The sequence below is a fragment of the Desmodus rotundus genome, chromosome 9 (assembly GCF_022682495.2).
Source record: "Desmodus rotundus isolate HL8 chromosome 9, HLdesRot8A.1, whole genome shotgun sequence".
Taxonomy (NCBI): domain Eukaryota; kingdom Metazoa; phylum Chordata; class Mammalia; order Chiroptera; family Phyllostomidae; genus Desmodus; species Desmodus rotundus.
In genome coordinates this window covers 12787372-12812832 of record NC_071395.1, presented here as the reverse complement: position 1 = coordinate 12812832, position 25461 = coordinate 12787372, and the positions used below count along the sequence as shown (strand labels likewise).

At 41.5% G+C, this 25461-nt stretch overlaps 2 protein-coding genes across 4 annotated transcripts in view; one reads left to right on the top strand and one right to left on the bottom strand.

The window, feature by feature from the left end:
- Window positions 1-7019, top strand: part of TBC1D9 (TBC1 domain family member 9) — a 74425-nt gene extending 67406 nt beyond the window's left edge. Inside the window, exons 17-21 of the mRNA XM_053911281.1 lie at window positions 1823-1888; window positions 2447-2533; window positions 3777-3851; window positions 3945-4048; window positions 4938-7019. Coding sequence (XP_053767256.1) covers window positions 1823-1888; window positions 2447-2533; window positions 3777-3851; window positions 3945-4048; window positions 4938-5651 — 1046 coding nt within the window. The 3' untranslated portion in view covers window positions 5652-7019. The remainder of the gene's footprint in view (window positions 1-1822; window positions 1889-2446; window positions 2534-3776; window positions 3852-3944; window positions 4049-4937) is intronic.
- A 1342-nt stretch (window positions 7020-8361) lies between these two features.
- ELMOD2 (ELMO domain containing 2) lies at window positions 8362-24857 on the bottom strand. Of its 3 annotated transcripts, none has more exons than XM_024569132.4 (9): window positions 24730-24857; window positions 23442-23592; window positions 21513-21541; window positions 19885-19982; window positions 17546-17675; window positions 16207-16340; window positions 14167-14235; window positions 13234-13367; window positions 8362-11844 (listed from the first exon to the last, which is right to left on the bottom strand). In XM_024569132.4, exons 2-9 carry the CDS (start codon window positions 23581-23583, stop codon window positions 11699-11701), a joined length of 882 nt encoding a protein of 293 aa, XP_024424900.1. In that variant the 5' UTR covers window positions 23584-23592; window positions 24730-24857; the 3' UTR covers window positions 8362-11698. The 3 variants fall into 3 exon arrangements, with proteins under 3 accessions (XP_024424900.1, XP_045058572.1, XP_045058571.1); XM_045202637.3 differs by having other exon boundaries at window positions 24666-24840; XM_045202636.3 differs by lacking the exon at window positions 24730-24857 and adding an exon at window positions 23959-24587.
- Window positions 24858-25461: the final 604 nt, after the last annotated feature.

Genomic DNA, 25461 nt, shown 5'->3' with positions numbered 1-25461 from the left:
TACTTATAAATATGCTTATAAAGGGGGAACATGGAGGAACTGGCCTTCGTTCTGATGCTTTAGAATATGTGCTTAATCACGTGGCCCAGACAGCAGCCCTTGGAGGTGACAGCAGTAATGGTGACTAACAGCGACGCAGCACTTACTCTGTGCCAGGCACGGCCCCTGAGCTACCTGTGTATTTGCTAAGCCTAAAGGCACAGGGCTACACAGTGGGAAGTTGGACCCAGGCATCCTGGAGGCACGGTCTGCGCAATTACTACTATGCTTTATTACCTACCTGCTTGTTGTCATCATCCCCATTTTCAGTTAAAGGAACAGGACCTCAGAAAGGTGAAGTCACCTGGCGGGACATTAGTTTTTAGAAAGTCAACACATATCTGTTACTGGACAACACAGCACATGCTGGGCCCCAGATTCTGATGAGTCTCGAAAGCTCATTTTTTCCTAATTACTTTATGCTGAGGACAGCAAACAGGATGTGTGCACGTGTGTTTTTTAAGGGGTGGGAGAGAAGGCGGTATTAATTTTTAAGTACACAAGGAATACCTAAGTACATTCTGCTTTTTTTAAAAGTGAGACAAGGTAAATACTGATGTCTATAAAATGGTGGTTTTTTTTTTAAATTGTCCGTGAGCAAGAACAAGGAAGAGAAAAAAGAGGCAGGTTCTGCATGTAGAAAGTGATAGAAATAAATATAAATATTTAATGTACTTAGTTCAGTCAACTCCAACAAAGAGAAGTACTTTTCAAAATCTCCAAGAAAGGAAAGAGAGGTCCAAGATAGTGAAAACACGGAGAAAGACTATGTAAGCTTCTTAAAAAGCAACGGGGTTCTCGAGCAGCATAAGCTGTGCCCCAGACACCGGGAGAACTCCAAGGTGGTGTCAGACTGTGGGCCAATGACGGTTATGGAGACAGACGAGTAGACCAGAAAAGAGAAATTCTGTTCAAGTTTTTAAAAATGAAAAAATGAATTTTGGTAAAGATTGGGTCAGTAATTTTATTGCCAACCCCCAGAAAGATTCTCCTAGAAATCAGGGAACAAATAGATGGTCCGTATGGAATTAGAAATAAGGAGTTACTATCAGAAGCCATAAAGTAGCTGCATCTGCTTCTCCAATCACATTGCTTGAAAGGCAGAGTCTCTAAACACATCCTAGTGGTCGTGACTCAGCTGCTCCTTTGACAGATGACTCATTATGAATGGAAAAGGTGGAAGGGTATGGGAGTCAAGGATTGCCTGACTGGCTGAACTCTGCCCCAAAGGGCAGTAGTTAATGAGTCATTTTCAACTGAGTTCTCTAGTACCGTGGGCTTCGAATTAGCCTCCGTGACTATTTCCTGATTTAAAAAGAGTGTTGTTATCAGGACTAAATGGGATAATCCAAATAAAGTTCCTAGAACAGAGCCTAGCTCCAAGGGGTTAGTTACATTGTCACTGCAGTTACTAAGTTACCCTCCTTTCCTTGCCTCAGCAACTTAAAACAGTGAAGGCCGAGAAAGCCTTCCAAATAAGAGAGACAAAGCTGGGAGAGATGGCCATGTTGCATCACAAAAAAGAAATTTAAAAAAATAAGAGGAGGAAGATTGGCAAAATCAAATTGACAGCAGTATATCAGAAATCCTAAATTTAAACAAAGGATGATTTGAAACTAAGAACCCGGGTTTCAGAACTCTTAACCTGAACATGCCCTGGCTGGGCCTTCTGTCAGCCAGTCTCTGTTTCTGTTTGTAGGAGGTGGGTGTGTCAGGGGAATGCTAAGCCCCGGGGTTCCTGCCACACACGGTGCATTTCATGTGGGTGTTTTTGGATTTCCAGATGCCGCCTGCCACGGGGACCTCACCGAGAAGCTCAAGCTCCTGTACAAGATGCATGTCTTGCCTGGTAAGTGAGCCACGCACAGCAGCACGGCACAGCTGGCTGGAGATTGTGTGTGTGTGTGGAGGAGGTGACCTGTTTGCCTCTTTGATTTAGAAAATCACTCATTGGTCACTGCGAATGAGCTGAATGATGACTCTTCACCTGACTTTGTCCTCAAGTCTGTGGTCATCCACCTGTGTGAAGCACAAGTTGGGTTAATGGTAGAGAGCAGACCCCTGCCAGAGAAGGAATGACTAGCATTTGGCAACGCATGGATCCCGGGGACTCTGAGATTCTGAGTCTGGGGGGAGACACTCACACTAACACTCACAGACACCAGTGTGAAAGATGGAGAGGACTTACGTTTTAAACAAGGTTGGCCTCCAGCTGGGATCTCTCTAACAAAACTAAAATTTTTTTAAAAGAGAGTGACTTGGCACTAGAATAGAGACGGGATAAAACTGTAGATTGTGACCCAGTGCAGCCTCCTCCCCCTCCCCTGAGTCATTTCTTTAACAAGTGAAGCACACGGTTGGGGCCGCAGTCCTGCCTGCAGAGAATTCTCTCTCCTGCCCTCTCTAGAGCCCTCCTGTGATCAGGACGAGCCGGATTCTGCTTTTGAAGCGACTCAGTATTTCTTTGAAGACATCACCCCAGAATGCACACATGGTAAGTGACTTTCCTCACCCCCCGAAAGATTCTTCTAGAAATCAGGGAACAAATAGATGGTCTGTATGGAATTAGAAATAAGGAGTTCCTATCAGAAGCCATAAAGTAGCTGCGTCTGCCTGGGGTACTGTGTTCCTTTTCCACAGAGCCCTCTGTTTTTGGAAGAAGTTGCCTCCAAAGCTACTCAGCCAAAGAAGTATATGGATATGATTATTTGATACATTACTTTCTGGGTTTTTTATTTTTTAAATTACAGCTTATATTCAATATTATTTTGTATTAGTTTCAGGTGTCCAGCATAGTGGTTGGACCATCCTGTGCTCTACAGAGTGTCCCCTGGGATTTCCAGCGCCCACCTGGCCCCACACACAGTTATCACAATGTTACTGCCTGTATTCCCTGTGCTGTACTTTGTATCCCCATGACTATTCCGTAGCTGCCAGTCTGCACTTCTCCCTCCCTTCACCTTTTCACCCAGTCCCCTAACCCCTCCTCCCCTGAAGGGACCGTGGCCATTGTGTCCCCCTAGCTTAGACAAGACATGTCCTGCCGAGCTGTAGGCTTTGCTCCCCTATCCCTGCCAGGTTCGGGCTCGTTAAGAAGGTCATTCTGTTAAAAGTGGTTTCCCTGAAAGTCATATTTTTGAAATGCCAAGTTACAAAGCTGAAGGAATTTTGTAACATACTGCATTTATTTCCTTTTATCAACATAGGTTTTAATTTCTCTTTAGAAAGGGAGTTTTTGGTCTTTTGTGGGGTCTGAAAGAAAGTCAGTCGCATGTACACAAAGTTAGGATTCCAGTATAACAGAGAGGGGATTGACACTCACGGGGCGGGCGGGCATCACCCTTCTTCAAGTACTGGGGACGCCGTGACATCATCCCTTTTATTTCCTGATTGTACGTTGAACCCCAGTCGTGACAAAGAATTCTGGGGGAGTTGTTTCTTCACCTAGAAATAGGGTTGTCACAGAAATTATGGGACAGCCAGTAAAATTTGATTCCAGATCAGCAAACAATAATTTGTCTAGCAGAAATGGGTCCCAGGCACTGCTCGGGACACACTTACACCAAACAATGATCTGTTATTGGTCTTAAGTTCGAATGGCACTCGGAGTGCTGGGTTTTGGTTTTTGTTGTTTGCTAAGTCAGGCCATTCTACCTAGTGGTTTCTCTGTTTCCTACTACAGATGCTAAGTGGATGGGTTTACTGCACGGTCTGATTTTTCTCCTGTTTCTTGGCAGTGGTTGGTTTGGACGGCAGAAGCAAACACAGCGTGGACGATGGCTTTGTGACAGTGAGCCTGAAGACCGACAGAGGTACAGGCTCTCTCTTCCGTACGTCTGCCTGCCTGCTGGTTGGACGCTGTTTCTTGACCTTGGAACACTGACTTTTTGACATTTGGGTTTTAGGGAAAAGGGCAAATTCTCAAGAAAATCGTATTTATCTGAGGCTCTGGACTGCAGAAAATAAGTCAAAATCAAAGAATGCAAAGGATTTACCCAAACTGAACCAGGTAAGTGCTCAACAGTTCAGTCTATTCATTTCAACCCCCCAAACTGTTTTCCAGTCATAGATCCATGTAAAATAAGTACCCCTTAAAGGTAATGGTGACTTGGGGCAGTTAGTATCCATGTACATCTATTTTGTGCATATTTTTGTGCATCAAAAATATGTTGTGGGAATATGTCCTCAGAGAAAAAGGTGAATCACGAAACGGTCGATTTTGAGAGTACACACCTCACCCCAGTCATTACAAATACTCTCCGAGACCCACAAGACAAGGCTGCGTGCTGTTTTCAAACCACTGTGCTCAGCTATGAAGACAGCGGACAACTTTTTTTCCTTAAAAAGCTGAAATGTAATGAGAGAGATAAAAACAAAAGTATAAGTAATTATAAGACTGCATGAAAATGCTTTCCTGAGAGAAAACATAAATCCTCTGGCTGGCGGTTGGAAGGCATGTCTTCCGTCCAGGGTCCCCAGCAAATGTGTGTGGGAGAGGTAACCTTGGAAAAGCTGAGGTGCCCCCTCAGGTGTGTAGGTGTTAAATGAGATGAAGTCCGGGGTTTCCTTAGGACACTTAAGCGAAGGATAAACACTTTTAACACAACTGTGTAGTGCGGTCGGTCTTAACTCTAGGTGATGGATGGGTACACGAAAGTTTGTTATTTCATTCTCTCTACTTGCACTGATGTTGGAAATTTTTCAAATTGTAAAAAATGGAACCATCCATAAAGAGACTTTAAATAAGGCTTCACCCCACCCTATACTCAGGACTCTCCGGGGATCTTTTTGTTGTCCTAATGTGAACCAGCTTGGTGGGCCCTTCAGCCCTGCCCCTGTGCTCCCCCCCTCGGGGTCCGTGACGTTCTCTGTGCTATTTACTCGACATCCATTTTCAGGGGCAGTTCATTGAGCTGTGTAAGACGATGTATAACATGTTCAGCGAGGACCCCAATGAGCAGGAGCTGTACCACGCCACGGCGGCCGTGACCAGCCTCCTGCTGGAGATCGGGGAGGTGGGCAAGCTCTTCGTCACCCAGCCCGGGAAGGAGGTGGGCAGCGGGCCCTGCAGCCAGGGCATCCCGGGCATGCCCTTCCCCAAGAAAGGGCCTGGTGGCACGCCCTTTGGGGTGGAGCCGGTGGAGCCCCACCCGGCCAGCTTGGCGGGCGACGCTGAGGACCACTCCCTGGGCGGACAGATGGAGGACATAAAGCTGGAGGACTCGTCCCCGCGGGACAACGGGGCCTGCTCCTCCATGCTCATCTCGGACGACGACACCAAGGACGACAGCTCCATGTCCTCGTACTCGGTGCTGAGTGCCGGCTCCCATGAGGAGGACAAGCTGCACTGCGAGGACATCGGGGAGGACACCGTGCTGGTGCGCAGCGGCCAGGGCACCACCGCGCTGCCTGGGAGCGCAAGCCTGGACCGGGACTGGGCCATCACCTTCGAGCAGTTCCTGGCCTCCCTGCTGACGGAGCCCGCCCTGGTGAGGTACTTTGACAAGCCCGTGTGCATGATGGCCAGGATCACCAGTGCCAAGAACATCCGCATGATGGGCAGGGCGCTCACCTCGGCCAGTGACTACGAGATCTCTGCCCTGTCCGGCTGACCCGCGCCTCCCTCCGCCAGCCGGGCGGGGCGGGACGGGGGCTTTTTTATGTTGTGTGTTGGGGTTTCTTTCTTTTACATTAAATATTTATTAGGACCTGGCTCGAAACCTAGCGTTTTCATGATATCATATAATGAAGACTATTGGAGAAATATTTAACACCTCGTTCTAGGTTCAGTGCACTCTTGGTGGGGGAAGGGGGGTGTATCAGAATACAGTTTATTCAGTGAATTCCAAAAAAAGATGAATCTGTTCGTGCTATGTCTGTGTTATAACTTCTTAGTCTTGCTGTTGACTTGTATACATGGTTAAAAAAAACAGTGCTGTTTAATGCTAAACGAGGCAGCAGCCACTTACGTGTTTGGGCTTTTTAAATAAAATCAGAGCTGGAAGGAAAATGAAATGGGAAAATGGAATGATCTTAAATGGAACAGGCGTTGTCAGCTAGGGTAAATCCTATACCACTTTGGGGAGCATTAAAACTATTTTTTAAGATTTGAAATATATTTCATAAAAAGTCCTCTATTCAAAAATTATATTCAACAGAAATTCCCCTGCAAGGGGAAAACATTTGAGATTCTAAACAATTATGAAAGTGTGATTTTTATGTGATGCCAGAGTAACAGTTCTATTTGGTCAGTGCGGACAAACAGCAGACCAGTTTGCATTTAAAAAGTTAGTATTTATGTCCGCTGCCAGAATTCAGTGGAAACGAACAGTCTTGTTACAGAGTCAAAGTGGGCATGGAGATGACAGAGGGCCCAGGGTCTCTTTTTCTCTTTTTGGAAAGACTGATGCTTCTGATGCTGGATTTTCAGCTTCTTCTTACTCATTGCAAAGAAAGCAAAAAAATTAATAATAATAAACTTTACCATCTCCATACTCTCTGTAGATTCCAGAAACTATACCATGTATCGCATATGACCATCTTTCCAATTACATCCATGTAGTGATAATGTAAACTGGAAAAGAAAAACCCTGCAAGATAACGTAACAATGTTTTAAAGCAGAACTTTGTCACTTTATACAAAAGGATAGTACGCTCTGTTTCCCGAGTGGATGTGGAAATGGAAACTAGCACACCTGCACTTTGGAGTCCTGCTTCGTCGTCATTGCTGTTCTCGTCTCGGATGTTGGGGGTTCGTTTGCCCTCGTACCGTTGAATTCATAATCGTGGTCACAGTTACTTTGCTGCTTCAGAATATTCCTTTCGACGCATTCCTTTATTTTATTATACACTGTTCTTATTTTAGCTGTTACTGCTTTTTTTAAAATTTGGTTTACAGAATGATTTTTAAACTGTCAAATGAAGTAGTGTTAACCTCAAATAAGATAATGTGAACAAATAAAATACATCCGTTACTCAGATATGGCTTTGTCTCAGTGACTGAGTTCCTGCCTAAGGCAGTCACATTACTCTTGTGACAACTTTGCAGGGGGGGTTATATTAGGCAACCGTTTGGACTAAGTGAATATTTCTATAGTCAAGCATTTTGAGATGATGAATATAATACGTAGTGGTGTGCATATAATGCATGTATTTAAAATGAAGGGAATTTTTATCAGTTATCTATGTCACTTCTCCTGCTTCCATTAGCGATTAAAGGTCGACATTCCTGTTTCATCCCTATTAGTATGCTGTAATGCCGTTTGTTAATGTATTTAATCGAGGGACTAATCATTTATTTGACTTGACTCTAAGATTGTTACCCATTACTTCATCATGTGTTTCTATCTCTAAAGCCACTCGAAAGATGCCTCGGGAAATAACTTTACAATCTGACACCGTCAGTCTTTGGGAGGGGAATACGCACGTGTGTAAATGGGTAGCCCTACATTAGCAAGAGAAGCCAGAATTGCCCGTTGTCGCAGAGAAGGGGACTCGGACGGCATGTGCCTCTCTTGATGCTGTGGTAACAGTGCCCTTAACATTCTGGAGCTTTTTGTCACACTGGCCACACGCTCTGTGAGGCAAGTTTTCGCCTGTGTTGGCCTCTCCGGGAGCCCCGTCTCCCAGTTGATTATTCCCAGCTTAGTCTAGGAGAGAAAGCAGGCGCCTCAGCTCATCCCTAGGGCAGTCAGTACCTTTCAGGAACATTACCTATCTGGGTTTCAGTGGTCGGGGTGTGTCTTTTTAGTACCTTCGTGGATTTTTCTCTTCGATCTCCAACTACGGTGATGTACTATCTTCTCCTCATGGTCACTTTTCACCCAGCTCTGTGATGATTTGTTTCCCATGCTAACGACCGTTCCACCACCACAAAGGGTGGGCTCTATGTCTCTGTTCCCAGAGACTGGAGCTCCAGTGGCAGAGCACTGGGCACCGGCCTCAGTGGGGCTTTCAGATGGGAACACTTGAGACAGAGCGAGAAGACCACTCTCTGGGAAAGGAGAGAGCCCACTGGAGCCTGCGGTGAGTGCATGTGCGGAGGACCAACGGCACCATCCAGCCGCTGGGCGGGGCGGGGGGGGGGGGGTGCGGGGGAAGGGGAGGAGGGAAGGATTGAGAAAAACAGAAAAAGGACTAAGGACTCATGGACAACAGTGTGGGGATTGCTGGGGGGAAGGGGGTATAAGGGGACTAAATGGCAGTGGGGAAAAATACAATAGAGATAAATTTAAAAAAGAGCATTGTTTCATGAACATAAATGACTTAAATAAGGGTTAGGAGGATGGGAAGAGAACAGAAGTATTAACAGCAAGGCTTACAAAAGTTTCAACGTTTTTTATTTGCTCACAGCATTCTGAACAACACAACACCACATCTCAGCTATTGCTTTTACATAAGAAATAAACTGCTTTATCCAAAGTAGACAAAAATCTATTTCTTTAAGTTGCCAGCCAGTACTCCCCCCCCCCACCCAGGGACAGCTACTGCTTAAATATTTGTTGAATACTTAAATAGAAACATAGAATTGCCCTATTATACATAGTAGTGTAATACTTGGGTCTTCCCTGCACTAACTACATTTAAATTTCTTATCAAAAGCCGAAGACAGAAAAAAAAGGAGGAAAAAGGTCACTCATGACATTTTCTTTCTGATTCTTAACAAGTCCATTAATTTTTATGAAAAATTCGCTGATGTGCAGAGGGTCATAAATAGGAAAACAGGAAGTAAGCCTCCCCAGACCTGTTCACAGAGAAGGTGGGCAGGCACGTGTCCTGAGGAAACCGCTGCTGGCCCCCCGCATTAACTCTAGAGGGATGACGAGCAGCACTGCCCCCCGAGCCAAACCTCTTCTCTTCAGGGCCATGACAACCGGTGATCTGTCCTGCCCTGGCCACAAGCTTTTCCACTTGTCACACTCACATAATGAGCAAATCTTTGAGCAAGTTCCACCTCACTGAGCGCAAAGGAGAGAAACATACATAAACTGCTATGGACACTGTAATAAGAATGAGGAGTCTGTATGTTTTGACACAGAAAAATACATACAAATTCAAGTAGCTCTTGAAAGAGAAAAACTTCAGGATGGGCATTCTCAAGAAAAAGATTGTTTTCTAAACTGTAAATGGGGCCAGTAAGACACTGATTTTTCTGTCTATATCACCGTATTTACATACAAAGGGAGGTTGGTCTAGGTTCACTGACATCCTCCGACCTCCCCCGGTCTTTAAAGATTGTCTTTCCGAACATAGTAGGGGAACTTCAATGGTTTAATTATTTCTTTAGACTTTCTTGTCACTGGCACCTCCTCTTCAATCTGGCACACACTAAAACTCATTTCAACACTGACTCACTTTTTTGATGCGAAAGCAAACGTAACTGTCCTGGTACTTAAGTTCCATCACTACTTTGGTACTTATTAATCATTACAGAAACAGGAAAGGTTCTCGACATGGATTTTAAGACTACATAAAATTCTAACATAACATGGAGAGCAAGGAAAAGTAGGGAGGCAGACACAGTTATCATATTTCTCTTTTCATCTATGTCACTATCACATAAAAGTCAGAAGGCGCATGTTACACTCTAAGTTACAACTGGTGGCATTGAGCTTGGCTTTCACACTCAAACCTTGGAATCTGTCGGTGGCTCAGACCAGTTCACCATAGAACTATCTGAAATGGTTACTGATTATTTTAAGCAAAAACAGAACACTATCTGTGCTGTACAAACAGAGGTGGATCTAAAGAACATATGAGAGCAAACTTTCTAATGCCACTTCAAAATATTATTAAAAAGGTTTTTTTCTCCCTAGAAAGGGAAAAAACTTAATTACTCAAAAAGTTCCCCCCCTACCCCATATTTGAGTTGTTCTTTTATTAGGCATAATGACAAAGGTTTAAATCAGTTCAAGATCTCAGCTGTGGAAAAATTAAAATGTAAGTGTTTTCAGCACAAAAATTCAAAGACAAATTACTTTCCCGTACTAGGAAGCACCTTGACGAAAGGAAGCCGAATGGTCAACACTTGGCCCTCAGCAGGGTGCTGCTACACCCCACAGAACTCCAGCGGGTGGTACAGCATTGGAAACCATGCTACAAAATGAAAATACCCCCAAGGTCAAGTCCCTACAAGAAACCACATTTGTCAACTCCTCTAATACTGAGTAAACAGCTAAACTGTCAGGACTGCAATAAAATGAACCCAATTTTTAAAATAGCTACATCTTGAGAAAATCGTGACTCAAATGCATGCACTTTTAATGTGCTGTACAACACCACGGCTGTTACATTATAAGCGAGTATTTTTTTTACCACTCTTCTCTGGCAAGTTTGAAGAGAGGTTTGTTAATAAACATGAACAAATACTTGAAAGTCCCAGGTCTTTGTGTTTTAGATTGAATTATGTCTTTAACAGGCTGGTTTCTGTAGGATTTAAGGAAAACTTAGAAAACACATGAACTTATCTTTCAAACTTGAGTTTTGCTATGAGAACTAATGTCTAAGGAAGAAACTGTTCCCTTTAGAATCTCATCACTGTATAATCCTTAACACACTTGCTGCCATCCTGAGATTTTAGAAGAATAAAGCTATTCAGAATGCATAATCATCATCCTCAGGCTACTTGAGAATCCCACAGACTGTTAACTCAAAGAATACCCACAAGCCTACACATCATCAGCTAGAAACACTATGGAGTCAGAGCAGAGACCGAGAGTTAACAATAAATAAAATAAACCCATGATGTTTAACCGAGCTTATAAAAATGCTTTAAGTCTTCTTCCTGTTTAAGTTCAAAGACAGCTTTATTGAAACAGCAACTTTGAATACAGTTAAGATGTTCTCAGCAAACACCTCTCTTTTCATAAGCACACGCAGGTAGGGCCAACCCCATAAAAGGCTCTCATACCAAGCACTATCTCAAGTCCTTTTCCACCACTAACAACAAGCAAAGACTGATGAGGAGGAACTGTCTCTAAGCCTTACAATAACACCATAATACTTGAAAGTATAGCATTTAAAAACAAAAACGGCAGTTGCCAATACTGTCGTTCTAACATGATCTATGATGCTACATAATCGGACAAACCAAAGTGGAGGCCACACATCTCCATCCTCTCTGGTATACCTGTGCTCTCGCTGCTACTGATGAGGCCACACTGACATCTGTGTGAGATTCAAACAAAAACCAAGAAGAACCACTCCCCCTCCTCATTAACCTACAAACAAGAGAAAGAAAATAAAGAACTAGCATGTCCAAACTCAACAAAAAAATTTTAAGAGCTTTGCAAAGATACCAACTTGATAGCTACACACAAAGTGAAAACTGGTATTCACACATTTTAATCAACTAATTTAATGCAAATACAGTACCTGACTTGTACTTTTATACTAAATGGGCTAAGTCCCAAGTTCCAAACTGTAGTCCCCAGGACTCCACGGAGGGGTCTTTGGAAGGAAAAGGTGCCTTTGGAGGACAGTGTATAAACAACTGTAAACACACACTGATTGTCCAGCAGCTTTCTTAAATAGAATTTCTGAAAAAGTTTTGTAGGAAATTACGTATACGCAGTGTAATTGATCAGATAATTTCTATTACAACATATAAATTCTGCTGTGTGTGAAAAATGTGGTAGAAATAGAAGATACTAGGGAGGATTCAGATTTTTAAAGTAAGTGACACATTATAATCCAGTAGGAGTCCTTTAATCTTTTCATGAAACTTCTCTCTATATATGTTGAAATACATAATGCTTTCTGGCTTTTCTTCAAACCAAAACTTGTCAAATTCATACACAAGATAACCTGTAGTTAAAAAAAAAAAATACAGTGCTCAATAGTGATATCACATCCAAACCATCTCATTTTAAAAGTATATGACCATCCTTTAAGTTCCATATTAGGGTATAATAATCAGAAATTATCTTAAACTACTGGAAACCTAAGGAACATTATAAGAAATATTTTCATATGTTCAAAGTAAACAGCAATTTCAACAAAATCCCTCAAACTTAAGAGACATAATACTGTCAAAAAATACCTGAGAATAGGAAACATTACTACCAGAGACCCCTGAAACACAAAAATGAAAGTAACAAGAAAATGTTGGACAAGGATAATTTACAGGAAAGCTGTTTTCTATTTGATTTCTATATCTCAGATATTTCCTCTTTTTTTTTCCAATGAACTATCAGCAACTTCTCTTAAAAAAAAAAAAAAAAGATTAAACTCTAACCAACTGAGCTACCCAGCCAGGGCCAAGAAATAGATAAATCTATTTTTGGATAAAGTTTGGATAGAGTTTTTTAGATAAAACTCTAAATAAGCTTGACTTAGTCGCAAAGGCCCGAGATCACACAGTCACAACGGGGATGGGAAACAGTGGACAAATGCAAGAGAAATTTAAGTAAAGAAACCTGGAGTTAAGTAAAGACAGGGGAGATTATGGGAAGAGACCTGGATGACACTTTCAGCCACAGAGTTGAAGAAGTTATGATTTGGCCATTTATTACCTAAGTAGTTTCCTACCTCCTGCCGACAGCAAATGACATTCTAAAGACTCAAGATGATCAAGAAAAGTACAGCATAAAAGCTAAACTGGATTTGAATTCTTTGCTTCTGAGCAATGTATTCAGAAGATGGGCTCATTCAATTAAACCTTCAGTGTTCAAATATCATCGGAATAAAAGTTAATGAAATGGTGGTAATATGCTGACTGCTTTATGGAAAGTGACTAAGTATCCCAACCAAACAAGGGACCACCAGAAGTTGAAATAAGGGCGGGGGCGGGGGGGGGGGGGGCTTGTAAATTTTTTAAAAATAAATTTCCTTAAAAGAGTACAAAATAATCTGTTAGTCATCTGTCCTTGACTCAACAGCATTCATTGACCGGGATTCAAGAGGGAAAATTCATTTTATAGATTGAAAAATGGATACCTACAGAAAAACTGCATAAATACTAACTTTGTGTACATGTGAAAAAATTGCCTCACTGAATTTTTTAAATCAACAAACATAAAAACTAAAGTGCAAAATACTCTTGGGAACCCATCTTCCATTATGTTCCATTTTTCCAAAGATCCTAAATAATAAAATGACAAGCAGGAGTCATATACTTGCTAGAGGTGTTCTATCTTCCTAATGATTTAAGAATTCTCCTAGAAATACCTAGTTTTATCTCCTCTTCATACTCACAGTAAAACTGGTGGAAGTGCTCCATTGTCGGAACCCCAGGAACAAAGTTGTAGAGATGGGATTTCAGAGCTTCGCTCTTCAGCAAGCTGTAGGCCATCTCTGTCAGGTTGATTCCAACTATTGCATACGAATACCTACGTCAGAGACATGACTGGTTACACCAGCTCGCCAAATAGCGCGTAAAATAAATCTGAAGTCAGTCAAGGAATTAGCAAAAAGCTATCTGACCCATTTTTAACCCAGTCTTGACTTCATGGTATCCCTACATATTAAGAATAACAAGCCAGAATAGGTTTTTAAAAATTGTTCTTTAGAAGCTGTTTATTTTTCTGGATATAATCTAGGAAATAAAAACAAAGCTCTGGTTCCATGAATATCTAAAATGAAAATCCTTTAAAAAACTTAAAGGGGTACGACACATGTATTCTCATTGATTTCTAAAATACACTGGGTAATCTAACATTTTCTCTTCTATCATCAGGGTATTTATTTTTATGATGTAATATTGTCATAATGTTTTTCCAAAGATAGGTGTCATTGGAATATAAACATAAAATAGTATCACATGATAAAGCTAATAATGTAACCTCAGCTTGCATTTCATGTCACAACTCTCAAAACTATTTTTCATATTCTGATTCCTATTTCAAAACTATTTCCTATTCTCATTTTCAAATCTACTTCTCAAAAATTCTTTATAAAGTTCTTATCTCCATTTTATAAACTATATCATGATAAAAAATATTAAAATATGTATAAAACTGGTTTATGACCATATTTAGCCTTAAAAATAATGTATCATGCCATATCCTTTACAGTTGTTACTAATTACAATAATCCCATTTAAGAAATACCTTGAAATACTCTCAAAGTCAGATCATCCCATCAACTTAAATTCAAGGGCTTTCAGCCTCTTCCCTGCACCCAGCTTACCCTAAGTTAGGATGATTGGAGCGGGAAAGAATCTGGTGAGCTTCCCTGGTATAATTTTCACTGAAATACCTTCAAACGGTGAAGAAAAAGAATGATGTTAACGTAAGTCATTTACAGCGAAGCCACCGGAAGCAATTTAAAAGGTTACCGACAAAATGAGAGCCGTCACGCTGCCACAAGCACCCGATCCACCCCCGTGTCAACCGAAGTTCAGTTCTGAGCGATCGGGCCTTTCCGCACAGGACACCAGCCCTTGGCAAGACTTTAAGGTATTTTAACAAGTAAGTTATCTACCTGCATTTAAAGAGATCTAGAGTTCTCTTTACTTGTTTGCTTTAAATTTTCTACAAAACAGCCAGTGCCCACCTGCTAAGAGGACACTCTTCCCCTCGCCTGGGCCCATCCCTTCCAGGGCAACTGCAGTCTGCGTTGTTTAATGCCACGTTCCGTGCGCTCAGAGGACAGTCGAGCGCCTTCACTTGGCACTAAAAGCCACCCTCCGTGACCTGTGCTGCAACTAAAACACCGGCCACGGCACTGAGTATCCGGAGAAACGGATAAAGCTGTTTATTTGTAGGCCCATATATCCAGTTGGCTTGAACTCCTGCAATCTGAGTTCTAAGACAGGGACCAAATCTTCCCTTCAACCTTCTAATCATTTCTATTATGTCACTGGCAATCAAATAATTATTAAAACATACCTGTGAATCTTCACAGTTTTTCAAATTAGTAGATACTAGCTCTCCAAAGCACAAAAATATCTCTCTGTAAGTCATTTAAAAGTGCGTCTGAATCCCTTACCATAGTCATGAATCAAATTCTATTAAAATATTTAAATTTTCAGCTAAATTGGAAAATACTGAAAAACCTGATTTCTGAGGAAAACAGAAGCAAGGTTACTCGGAAAAAGGGAACAAAGGAAACACGAGAGCGTGTGACTGGCTGACTGAGGTGAGTTGCTTCAGATATCTGGGTAACTTACAAGTGCTGAGAGTAAAGATGGCCTTTAAAGGATAAAAACAAAAAAATAATAAATTTTAAAATATTTCATAATTTTCCAGGCAGAAATAAAATGTACTTTTTACTACTTAAATTCCCATCAGAAGTTTCTGTTTATCAAAGTGGAAAACAGGCGTCTCATTTTCTGTGATTATTATTTTTAAAATGTTACTGTGTTTTGCTTATTTCTGAGAGGTAGAATTATAGGAAACTTTAATACTCATAAAATTGAGGTATTATAGAAAATTAAATACTTTGGAACTGGGAAAAAATTATACATTGGAACCTTCTGTGTCTCTATTTTCTCCCCAAATAGCCTCATTCATATTGACCTAGATATTTTCTCTCAATATTAACATAATTTAGCTCAATTTCAGGACTACGTTTTTACAGTAACTATCTAAATCTTGTTAATGGTTAGGGTTCCCATGCCAGGTATTCTGTAGCCGATACATCACAGTTCAAAGGTAGACTCAAACACTACAATCTCTTCATTTGCATGTCCTTTACTCTCTAAAATAGTTCTGGCTATCAATTGTGGTTTCAGTTACATATTCTACAACTTTACATATGTGCTCAAGCAGAAGTATTAAAGAAGAAAAGCAGAGAGAGCCCATGTAGGCTGTGAGAAGTCTGAGGTTTAGACCCCTTGCCACATATGGCAAAGAATCAGTGTGAAGAGACTCCGTTATCATCTTACCTGGTCACATTTCCCAAAATGGAATCAGACAGCCAAGAGAAGAGACAAGAGGATAAAAAAAAAAAAGTAAGGAAAGAGTGTAAATAATTCCTTAAGAGGTTTCAGAAGGGAGGTCAGGAAGAGAAAGGAAGAGGAAAGGTGCTGGTAAGCAAAGAAACACACACACACACACACACACACACACACACACGGGCACACTTCCAGTGTCTTCGCATTGTTGTCACCACATCAGTAAACAGCTTCAGCACTGCAGCCATTACAGTTCAGAGACAGTACGGAACTAGATGGGGGATTACATGTAATTTCATTTAGAGAAGAAAGTAAAGTTTATTTGCACTTACACAAGGTTGATTAATCCAAGTATGCCCATGCCTCTGAAGTCTGTTTTGGGGTCATCACCCTGGAAACCGATGTCAGCCCACTGCTTGGAGATCCTGGCCTTCAGCTTTTTTGTGGGCATGAGAAGATTCCAAAGCTGTACAAACATGCTTCCGTTTTACAAATAATAGTGATGTTCCTAAGTTTCCAGGATCTTTTTCCTTCTCATAACTGATGTAACTAGTAAGTTGAATGCTTTCAATTGAATAATTTTGTAGACAAATTATAGGTTCAACAAAAAAAGTATGTCTAGAGAACTTTTCAATTATCATTAAAAATGCAGCTTATTTATTCCAATTAAAAGGCTCACCTAAAAAATAGATCTTGAAAAGACGACAAATGCATAGACATCTAAAGCAGAGGGATGCCCTCACCTACTAGGTAACACACCTGCATGAACACCCGAGTTGGCAAACTACCTCCCGGAGAGCAGCTAGGTGAGTGGGCCTCGCCCCTGACACTAGGTAGGTATCTAAGGCAGGCTCTAAGAGTGGGTGACTTGTCCCTGATGACAAGAAGGAAAACAGGTCTGGGTTAAGGAGGGGATCATGAGGAAATAATATGGGTTCATTCCAACCATATGATGATTATTTTACAAATTTTCATGGTTTCGAAGGAAGAAAAATAACTCAGTTTTAACTAGATGTATTCCTTAGACTGAGAACAAATATCAGATGGCCATCATAAAATAAGACAGCTATCAAGTATTAGATAGCAACAAACTAATCAGTGCAAAATAAAGTTTAAAAATTTAATCATTTTCTAAATTTGACACCACGCATCAATCCAAACAGGCTCACAAAACTTAATGAGAAAGTTCATGAAATTTGCAAAACAAAAATACTCGCATTTTCCCATTTCACTACCATTTCAGGCATTGTTGAATAAAGGACTTCTCATAAAAGGAGTATCCTGCTATCCAAAATAAAACATGAAAACTGGCGATCCTGCTTTAAAACAGGGTCAAGACTTTGCCGGTCTGAAGCCAAATCCAGTACTTATCCTGGGTTTGATCTGGTCCCTTCTTTTATTACTAGCAGATTTCCCTTTATATGTTAACAGTCTATTCCAGAATTAAAAGCATTTAAAATAAAATTTATTTGAATATATTTTAATGATGCTTATCAGAATATTATAAAAAGAGTTAACTAAAAATCTTTCACCAACATAATAAAATTCTCTAAGGGCAAAGAAACTGGATGGCTGTATAAGCCTCGAGAATTTGCACAGAGACCGCACCAGCTCAGGCCTGATTTATTTCCCCAGTGTTCAGGAACTTCGAAGGCAGAACACGAACCGTACCTTGAGAAGCAGCTTTTCATGTTGCGGGTTATCAGAATCATATGGTTTTTTTCTCACACCTTCAACATCCAAATAGAGCTGCTTATAACCAGATATCTGCAGTAAGCATGCCTTCATGCAGATTTTAAAACTGAAAATAATAGAATTATTGTTTTTCAAAAAATCATTCTTTATCACAATAAAGTAATGCCTTCCAGAGCTTGTGGTTCATATGGCTATTTAGAAACCATTTCCTAGCTTTCAGTTCAATGCAGTAAGCAGCAAAGGCCTCCTTAAACACAAAACTTTTCATACGGTATCAGGAAGGGTATGAGAAATCAGGGTCTAGAAAGAGGACAAGACATGGTAGGAGGGGCGAGCTCTGCAACTCTCTCTTCTTTTCGTGTTTTCCTTGGGCAGTCTCATACATTCCTAAATCTTCACGGCCAGTCGTCACCAACGGACCTAATTTTCTAAGAATGTATATACAAGAAGGGACCCCTAAAAATTGGAATTATCTTCTGGAGGGCAGACACCTTGTAGTACAGGCTTCCCCCACTAGGTGAGTGTTCTAGGAACCCATCTGTATCAGTGTATCGGTTGGAGTTGTGAGAGGCTGCGTTCAGCTTCAGTGAAAAATTTTTGAAGCCTCTTTCAACGCACTTGCCCATTTCATGATGGGTGACTGGCGAGCCCACCTTCCCGCACCACGCTGAGTGCCCAGCAGTTTTTGACCAGAAACAACATGCCCCCCGTGCCCCACCCTCCCTCTCCACCTGATGTCCTCTCAAGCAACATTTTTTTGTTTCCAGGGATGAAAAAGTCCTCAAAGGGAAACATTTTGCTGATGTGGAAGAAGTGAAACAAAAACCAGCAGAAGCACTAAAAGGTATCAAAATTGACAAGCTCAGAAACTATTTTGAGTAGTGGAAAAAACGTCTCAATAGGTGTATTGCATCAAATGGTGAGTACTTTGAAGGTGACTGGTGTTTAAACATGTAAGAATACACGATTTTTTATAAGTAAATTCCGGTTTTTTGGGTCCCCCTCATATATATAACAAACAGGTCCAGGACAGGTTATCTCAGTTTTCCCAAATACAGCTGTCTGTCCTCCCTGAAGAAGCATGCGTTTTCTTAGCAAGTGGCTAAAACTAGTAACGACACCAGTAACCATTAGTTCTCTGAGCCAGAACTGTCCGAGTTCTGACTTTCCACTCTACCACCGATACATCGAAAGATCCCCAAACCCTCGTCCCTTGTACCTCTGAATGTCCGTTGAAGCAATCACCATATATTCATTTATGCTTTGTCCTCTCTTGCCTGAAGGACTATTTCTTAACTGTACTGTCTATTCCTTCTGCCAGTCTCCCCACATCCCCCAATTTACCCTCCATTTTCTGATAATATAGCTTGTTTGCTTTAAAAGAAAGAAAGAGGGAGAGGGAGCGAGTGGGAGAGGGAGAGAGCGCAAAAGGCAGGCAGGCAGGCAGGAAGGAAGGAACCCAGAGGACAATATCTGTCCCTCCGGGTGACATGCAGCCCAGCACTGCACTCACTTCTCAGAGCCCTACTCTGCAGGAACCCAAGGCCCCAGCTACAAGGACCCCCGTCACTCCCAGGTCCACAGCACTGGGGCCTCACTGGCATTGTTCTTCTGCACGCATGGCCTCCCGACCCACTCCACAAGGCCCAGCTGAAATGTCACCTCTTCTGTGGAACTACCTCACAGTTCTCTCCTGTGCCCTTCCCTGTTCCAGCCAAAATACATTGCTCCTTCCTCTATATTTACACAGAAAATGCTGAAAAAGAACAAACTGCTAAACACAAGTCAATGTCCTGGTCCTGAGAACTCAAAAATGGAGTAAGTCAAGTCCTCCTCTTAGGGAACTTGCAATTCATTGCAATGCGAGGGGAAGGACAAGAGTAGATGGACGATCACAGTACAACGGTTATGCTAGGGTGGAGGGAGAGCTCTGGGATGGGACGGGGCAGGGGCCCTACCTCGGGCTGCAGGAGCCAGGGAGGACCGTCCTGCAGGAGGACAGAGGGACTGAATTTTGAAGGACGGGAAGGACACAGTAACCACAGTTATTTAACTTGCGGAAAGTAACGGTAAGTTACCCTAAAGGAGGCAGATGGCATACTGGCAATAGTACTGGGCCAGGAACCCGCAGACACGGCTTTCTTCTGCTCCTGTCACTCCCCTCTCCAGACCTCAGCCCCTCACACGCTGAAGGGGAAGGGTGGAATCAGACCATCTCCACAACTCCTGCAGCTCCAGCTCGGGACAGCTGTGGGGGTCTCCACAGTGCCCAGGATGTGGGCGCACAGCCAAAGAGAAGACTCAAAGCAGCATACCTGACGTCCTTTTCAGTGTTAATATTCTTTTCTTTCATTATATCTTCTACATGTTTGTCCACTTCACTCTGAACAGCAAATGCCGCTTCCTGTAAAACCTGTTGATGTGACAGAAAGCTGACTGAGAAAAATCCCTTGTAGCTGAAAAAGAACAGTATATTTTAAGGTATTTAGTCAACTCTACAATGCAGATATTAAAGTGCAAAATGAAACCAAATTTGTTTCAAATTTGCACTATTAATTAAATTCAAGCAATTATTTAATTAATTGAAAGAGAAGCAACATGTTTCAGATGAAGGCTTCCTTAACTGAGAATCAACAGGCTCTCTTAGCAAATGAGCTACTACCATGGTGTGCTTATGAAGCAGACACTTTTTATAAGATTCAAAAATTACATAATAAAAATGTACATACAAAAAAATTTGAATGCAGGAATCAAAAGAAATTTAAATGCAGAAGAGCACAAAGAGAAAAACACAAATAATTTTGTAACCTCACCACCAGTGATAACCACCGGTACAGATTAAGCGTGTTATATGGATGCCATGCAGACAGATAACTCAAATTAAAATCTCATAAAACAACAGTTAACCTTACTATGACCAGCGTTTTCTCATTATTTTCTATTCCATCCTGTGGTGGTGGGGGTTTAATGCTGGCTGGGATCTATGATGGGATTTCAAACAACGGTCCAGGTGACCCATGCTTTACCTTCGTCACACCACATATATGCATAGAAAAAAAAATGTGAACTGCTACAGGGAAGTACAGCGTGTAGTAGACTAAATTATTGGTCCCGATTTTTCACTCCCCTGTAATTGAATTATATGCCCATTGCCTTCCATGGCCTTATGGTGTACGTCTCTCTTTTCTAGGGCTTGGCCACATCCACTACTTTAGCCAATGGAGGGGTAATGGACTTAAAATATGTCTGTGTGGTTAGGGCTTCGGTGATCCACTGTGAGAACATCCCCCAGGTACCCACTACCTTTCCAACCTTGTTCCCAGAATGACACAGTGACAACAGACCTAAACTTGGCACCAGCTGAAAGAAGAGTCTCTAGCTGGCCAACAGACACACAAGCAAGAAATAAATAACATATTGTTATATGCTCCTGAGATTTTATAAGTTTGTTACACTGCAAAAGCTGACTAATAAATAACATGAGGTATGGCATATTTTGGATCAAAAATTACATGACCCAGGGTGCTCTGTAACTACCCAAAATTGCTTGATTTCTCTCACATAAGAACCTATCCTAAGGGCACAGTCTAAAAAAAGGCTTTCCCCCAGGACCCTGCTTCCCTCAAAACTATCAAGTTATCAGGCAAAATAAACTAGCAAAACCTCAGAACAGGACGAATTATTCAAATACCTTCTTTATGCATAACAGCATACACACACAGAAAATATTTTAAAACTAAAATATTACTTCTAAAGTGGGAAAATTTCACTCAATACTTTTTATAGCAAAGACTCTTCTGGGAGGAAATTCTAATAATAATTCTAATAATTATTAATTATTATTAAATAATAATTTTAATAATTCTAAAATTGAGGCATTCTTTTAAACAAAAAGTATCTTCTAGTTAAGTTTTCTGTAATTATCACCTTGATATGATCCTACCTTATTCTTGGAATACACCAAGGAATTTTCTGAAATTTAAAAAAAAAGAACAAAAACGTTAGCACATGTTGTGAATTTTTCCATAATCAAAGAGTATAAATATCAGGCCAATAATAAATTACTTTCACAGTTCTAGAAGATACAATTTTTACATGAATAACTTAGCAAACACTTAAAAATTTCAGCCTTTCAGTACACAACACTAGATATGATTCCCAAATCCTCAACCCAGCTTCACATGCCACAGCCAAAGACATGGAGTCGACCCAATCTCCCCCAAGTCATCTGGTTCTGTGCAGACCCCCAAGTACCTACTGACCACTGCAGATGCATACATGGCTCTCTTGGACCAGCTCCTGTCCCAGAAACTCATCTTAAGACTCCAGCGAGTGCTCTCTACTACATTTTCTCCACGTGTTACCTACCCGTAAGGAGTAAGAGTGTCCATTTCAGGAGCTAGCAACTGAATGAATCATACAACACAGGAGCTAAAATTATTTGCCTAACCACCTCTAACCAGACAAACAGCAAAGCAGCTTCTCTCTATTCTGTTTCAAGAATGACTAGAACATTTTTACTGGTTTATTTAAAATTTTTTTCTGGCACATTAAAGTCTTTTTCCCAGCAACTTGAAAAATTTGAAAAAATGCTTCTGCCACAAAATAAGGCCTTAACATGTTTTCCCCCCACGCTGTACAACACCAAGACTGCCAAGATTTCTTATCAAGAGGTACTTTGTTCTTCTCAAAACAGTCAAAAGGGCAAATCTAAAGAGCAGGCAATAATTTAAGTCAGCCAGAAAGTTGTGAGAAAACTAGGGAAGTAATTAAATTTCAATCATCCAGCTGCCCTGAGGCTTACTCTCTCCCGGTCTGTCATCCTTTCACGTTGCCTTGGATACCAACAGCCACTTCCTGAATCTTACAGGGGTGGGTTTCTTAGCTGAAGCACACTTGTTCCTTACAGAAGGCGGCCGGATTTTCCATTTTCCATTTAACACAGTGAGCGTGACCTGCGGCTGATCCCTGGTCTAAGAGAAATGACCTCCACCACATTTGTCCCTCATCTGCGTTCCAATTTGAAGCAGTATTTTCAATTACACATTGAAAGCTGATGGACTTCGGAAGGTAATAGACCAGTATTGTTCAACAGAAAGATAATGCAAGCCAAAATGCACGCCACAAGCGAAACTGAAAGTTTTAGAGTAAAAGAAACAGATAAAATTACTTTTACCATTTTAAACCAATACATCTAAAATATATTAAACCAATATACCCAAAATATTCCACATAAAATGAATATAAACAACTACTAATGAGATAGTTTTACATCCTTCGTTCGTATGAAGTCTTAAAACCCAGTGTATATTTTATACTTCCGCATATCGCGATTCCTACTAACCACATTTCATGTGCTCAACAGCCAGCCACATGTGGCTACTGGCTAGAGTACTGGACAGGGCAGACTTTGAGACTAATAATCCCTCCTAGGGATCGCTAGATACCTATGGTTGCCCTTTCATGAATTACATAAGAGATTAAAAGATTGATGAGTAGATAAAAATGAATCTATTGAATAGATCCAGACACCCACTTTCCCATCACTTGGGTGAAAATTTCAAAGGGCTTATAGAATTATAGAGATTTTCTTCTAAAATATACTTTATAACCTAAGGAACAGATGAACTTCAGGAGCCAGAGAAAATAACTGTTTGCACAGGTGGGAAATTAAATAATAATCCTTTTCTTTTTCAATAAAATCGTAGTTTTAGGGATTCAATGCCAGATTCCACAGATTATGAAACTAAGTGTAAGTGACTTGATCAGGTTACACAATGAGTGCATATGTCACTGTGAATATTGAGAAAAAATATTCGTTGAGAATTAAAATTTTATTAGTTTTTAATTATTTTCTTTCAGATAACATTACCTATCCTGTGTGTCCTCTGGGCACCTATATAGGTATCAAAAATTCGCTGCAATTCACACTTTCCAGTCATCTGTCGTAAGAGCCATTTCATCCAAAATCGAAAAAAGTGCCCATAGAAGAAGTCCCACAAAGAAATAAACATTTTTTTCCCCTGGAGAAGGAAATATATGACAGGTTTAATGACATTAAATTGGATTTTAAAAAGGAAAAATAATTAGTTTATCAATTCATCAAGTCTCAAATGACATTAACATCTATTCCACTATTCCACTGTGTCTATTTTGTAGTATTAAGGAATCTAAGAAAACAATGATAGGTGTAATATATACTATTTAGATTAAATTATGGCTGGTCAAATGGCCAATTTTTCACTTTTTAAAAACTAACTGTAAAATTCAAAATTACTTAAATTTAAGCTCTTGGTTCCCTTTTTAAAATTTTTCAGTCTCTGAGAATTGGGGCCCAACAGTTCATGAACAAAGGGAACCCAACTAAGCAACAATTAAATAAAAAATACCATGTATCAGAATTGTTATTATAAGGAATAGCTCTTCTTAATCTCTTCTGGATCGTTCCAGTTACATGTATCCCATAGATAGGTGTTGCCAGCAAAGAAAAACACTACATATGGTTTACAAATTGAAGTATACAGGTTGAACACTGAGTAGATCACATCCTGGCTAAGTCTTGTTTTTCCATTCAACAGGTGAAAGACTGAAATCCTGCGGACAATGACCTACACCTTCAATAAAACTGAATCTTTACGTCGTAAGAAAAACCTTCAGCTCCTAAACGAAGAGCCATGGGGGGAATGCAAGTGAGTAATTACTTAAAATCAAACAAAAATGTTCATCTCCTTCCTGTCTTAAACATTTCCCCCCCTATATATCATCTCTAGGCGAAGGTCTGCCAGATTGTCAATTTTGAAATCCCCGCAGATGAGCGCAGAAACGGTGCACAACAGCGATGGGCTAAACTGTAACGTGAAAAAGAACCCATCTAGTACGCGCTCATCATGACAAAAGAACTGCCAAGTGGAGGGAACGCACGCCTCGCGGCGCCGGAGCTCCCTAGACAGCGGGGAGTCGCTGCGCCGAGTCCCCTTTCGGAGCCTGGAGGAGCCCAGCTCTCGCTGCCCGCGAGTGGGAGGGAACGGCTCGCACAAAGCCCCACGGTCCCGGGCGTCCAGCGGATCTGCCGTGGGACACCACGGGGCTCACGCACCCTGCGCTCTCAGCGCACCCGCATGGAAACAGCACGGGGCGAGAGGAAAAGAAACAGCAGCCACCTCACAGGAGCGGAAGAGCTAGGGGGAGCTGGAGTCTGCCTCGGTTTCCCCAACTGCAAACAGCCGGCAACGGAAACGACGCTACTAGCACAACGTTCCCTGCAAGCACCGTGACCCGGAAGTTGGGGAGCAAGGCCACAGCAAAGCCTTCTCCTGGACACGGCCTGCCCCGCCCCTCCGGCCTCCTCCGATTGGTCCACGCTCCACCAATTGCTAAGGCAGCAAGAAGGTTGAGCGGAGTGGCTTTGGCGCGCGTGCTCGGATTCTGGGGCCTTGGGGACGGTTTCCCTAGCGACGGTACCAGGAGGAACGCCCCGCGGGCCAATGATCCGTGTTCCTAGCGCAGCTGTGGAGACTTCGCTCGCAGACTTTTGCGCTAGTTGACACTGTGTCCTGCTTGTACACTCCAAACGCGGAAAAAGAAGTGTACTTTTGGTAACTATCGTAGCGTTTTCACCTACATTTGATCTTAATTCCGTGTATTTTCCATCTGCCGTTGGGAGTCTACAAATATGCTGGGCCGATTTAAATTATACGCGGATTTTCTACGGTGTTGGACCCCAACCCCGCGGTGTTCAAGGGTCAGCTGTAATGATTTATAGTCCCACTTTATGGATGAGGAAACGGAATTTGCGTTTAATAACTTGCTCGTGACTAATCAGTGGCAGGTAAGAGCCCTATATGTTGAGGAAAAAAATTTGGACTTAGTTCTGTAATTACAAGCATCTAACA

Excerpts from the sequence above, each read along its gene's own strand:
- ELMOD2 (XM_045202636.3), bottom strand. Across the intron at positions 19,983-21,512 it reads TGGTGTATTCCAAGAATAAG|GTTTTACAGGAAGCGGCATT; the intron begins GTAGGATCATAT and ends TCACATCAACAG. Across the intron at positions 17,676-19,884 it reads AACACTGAAAAGGACGTCAG|TTTTAAAATCTGCATGAAGG; the intron begins GTATGCTGCTTT and ends TATTATTTTCAG.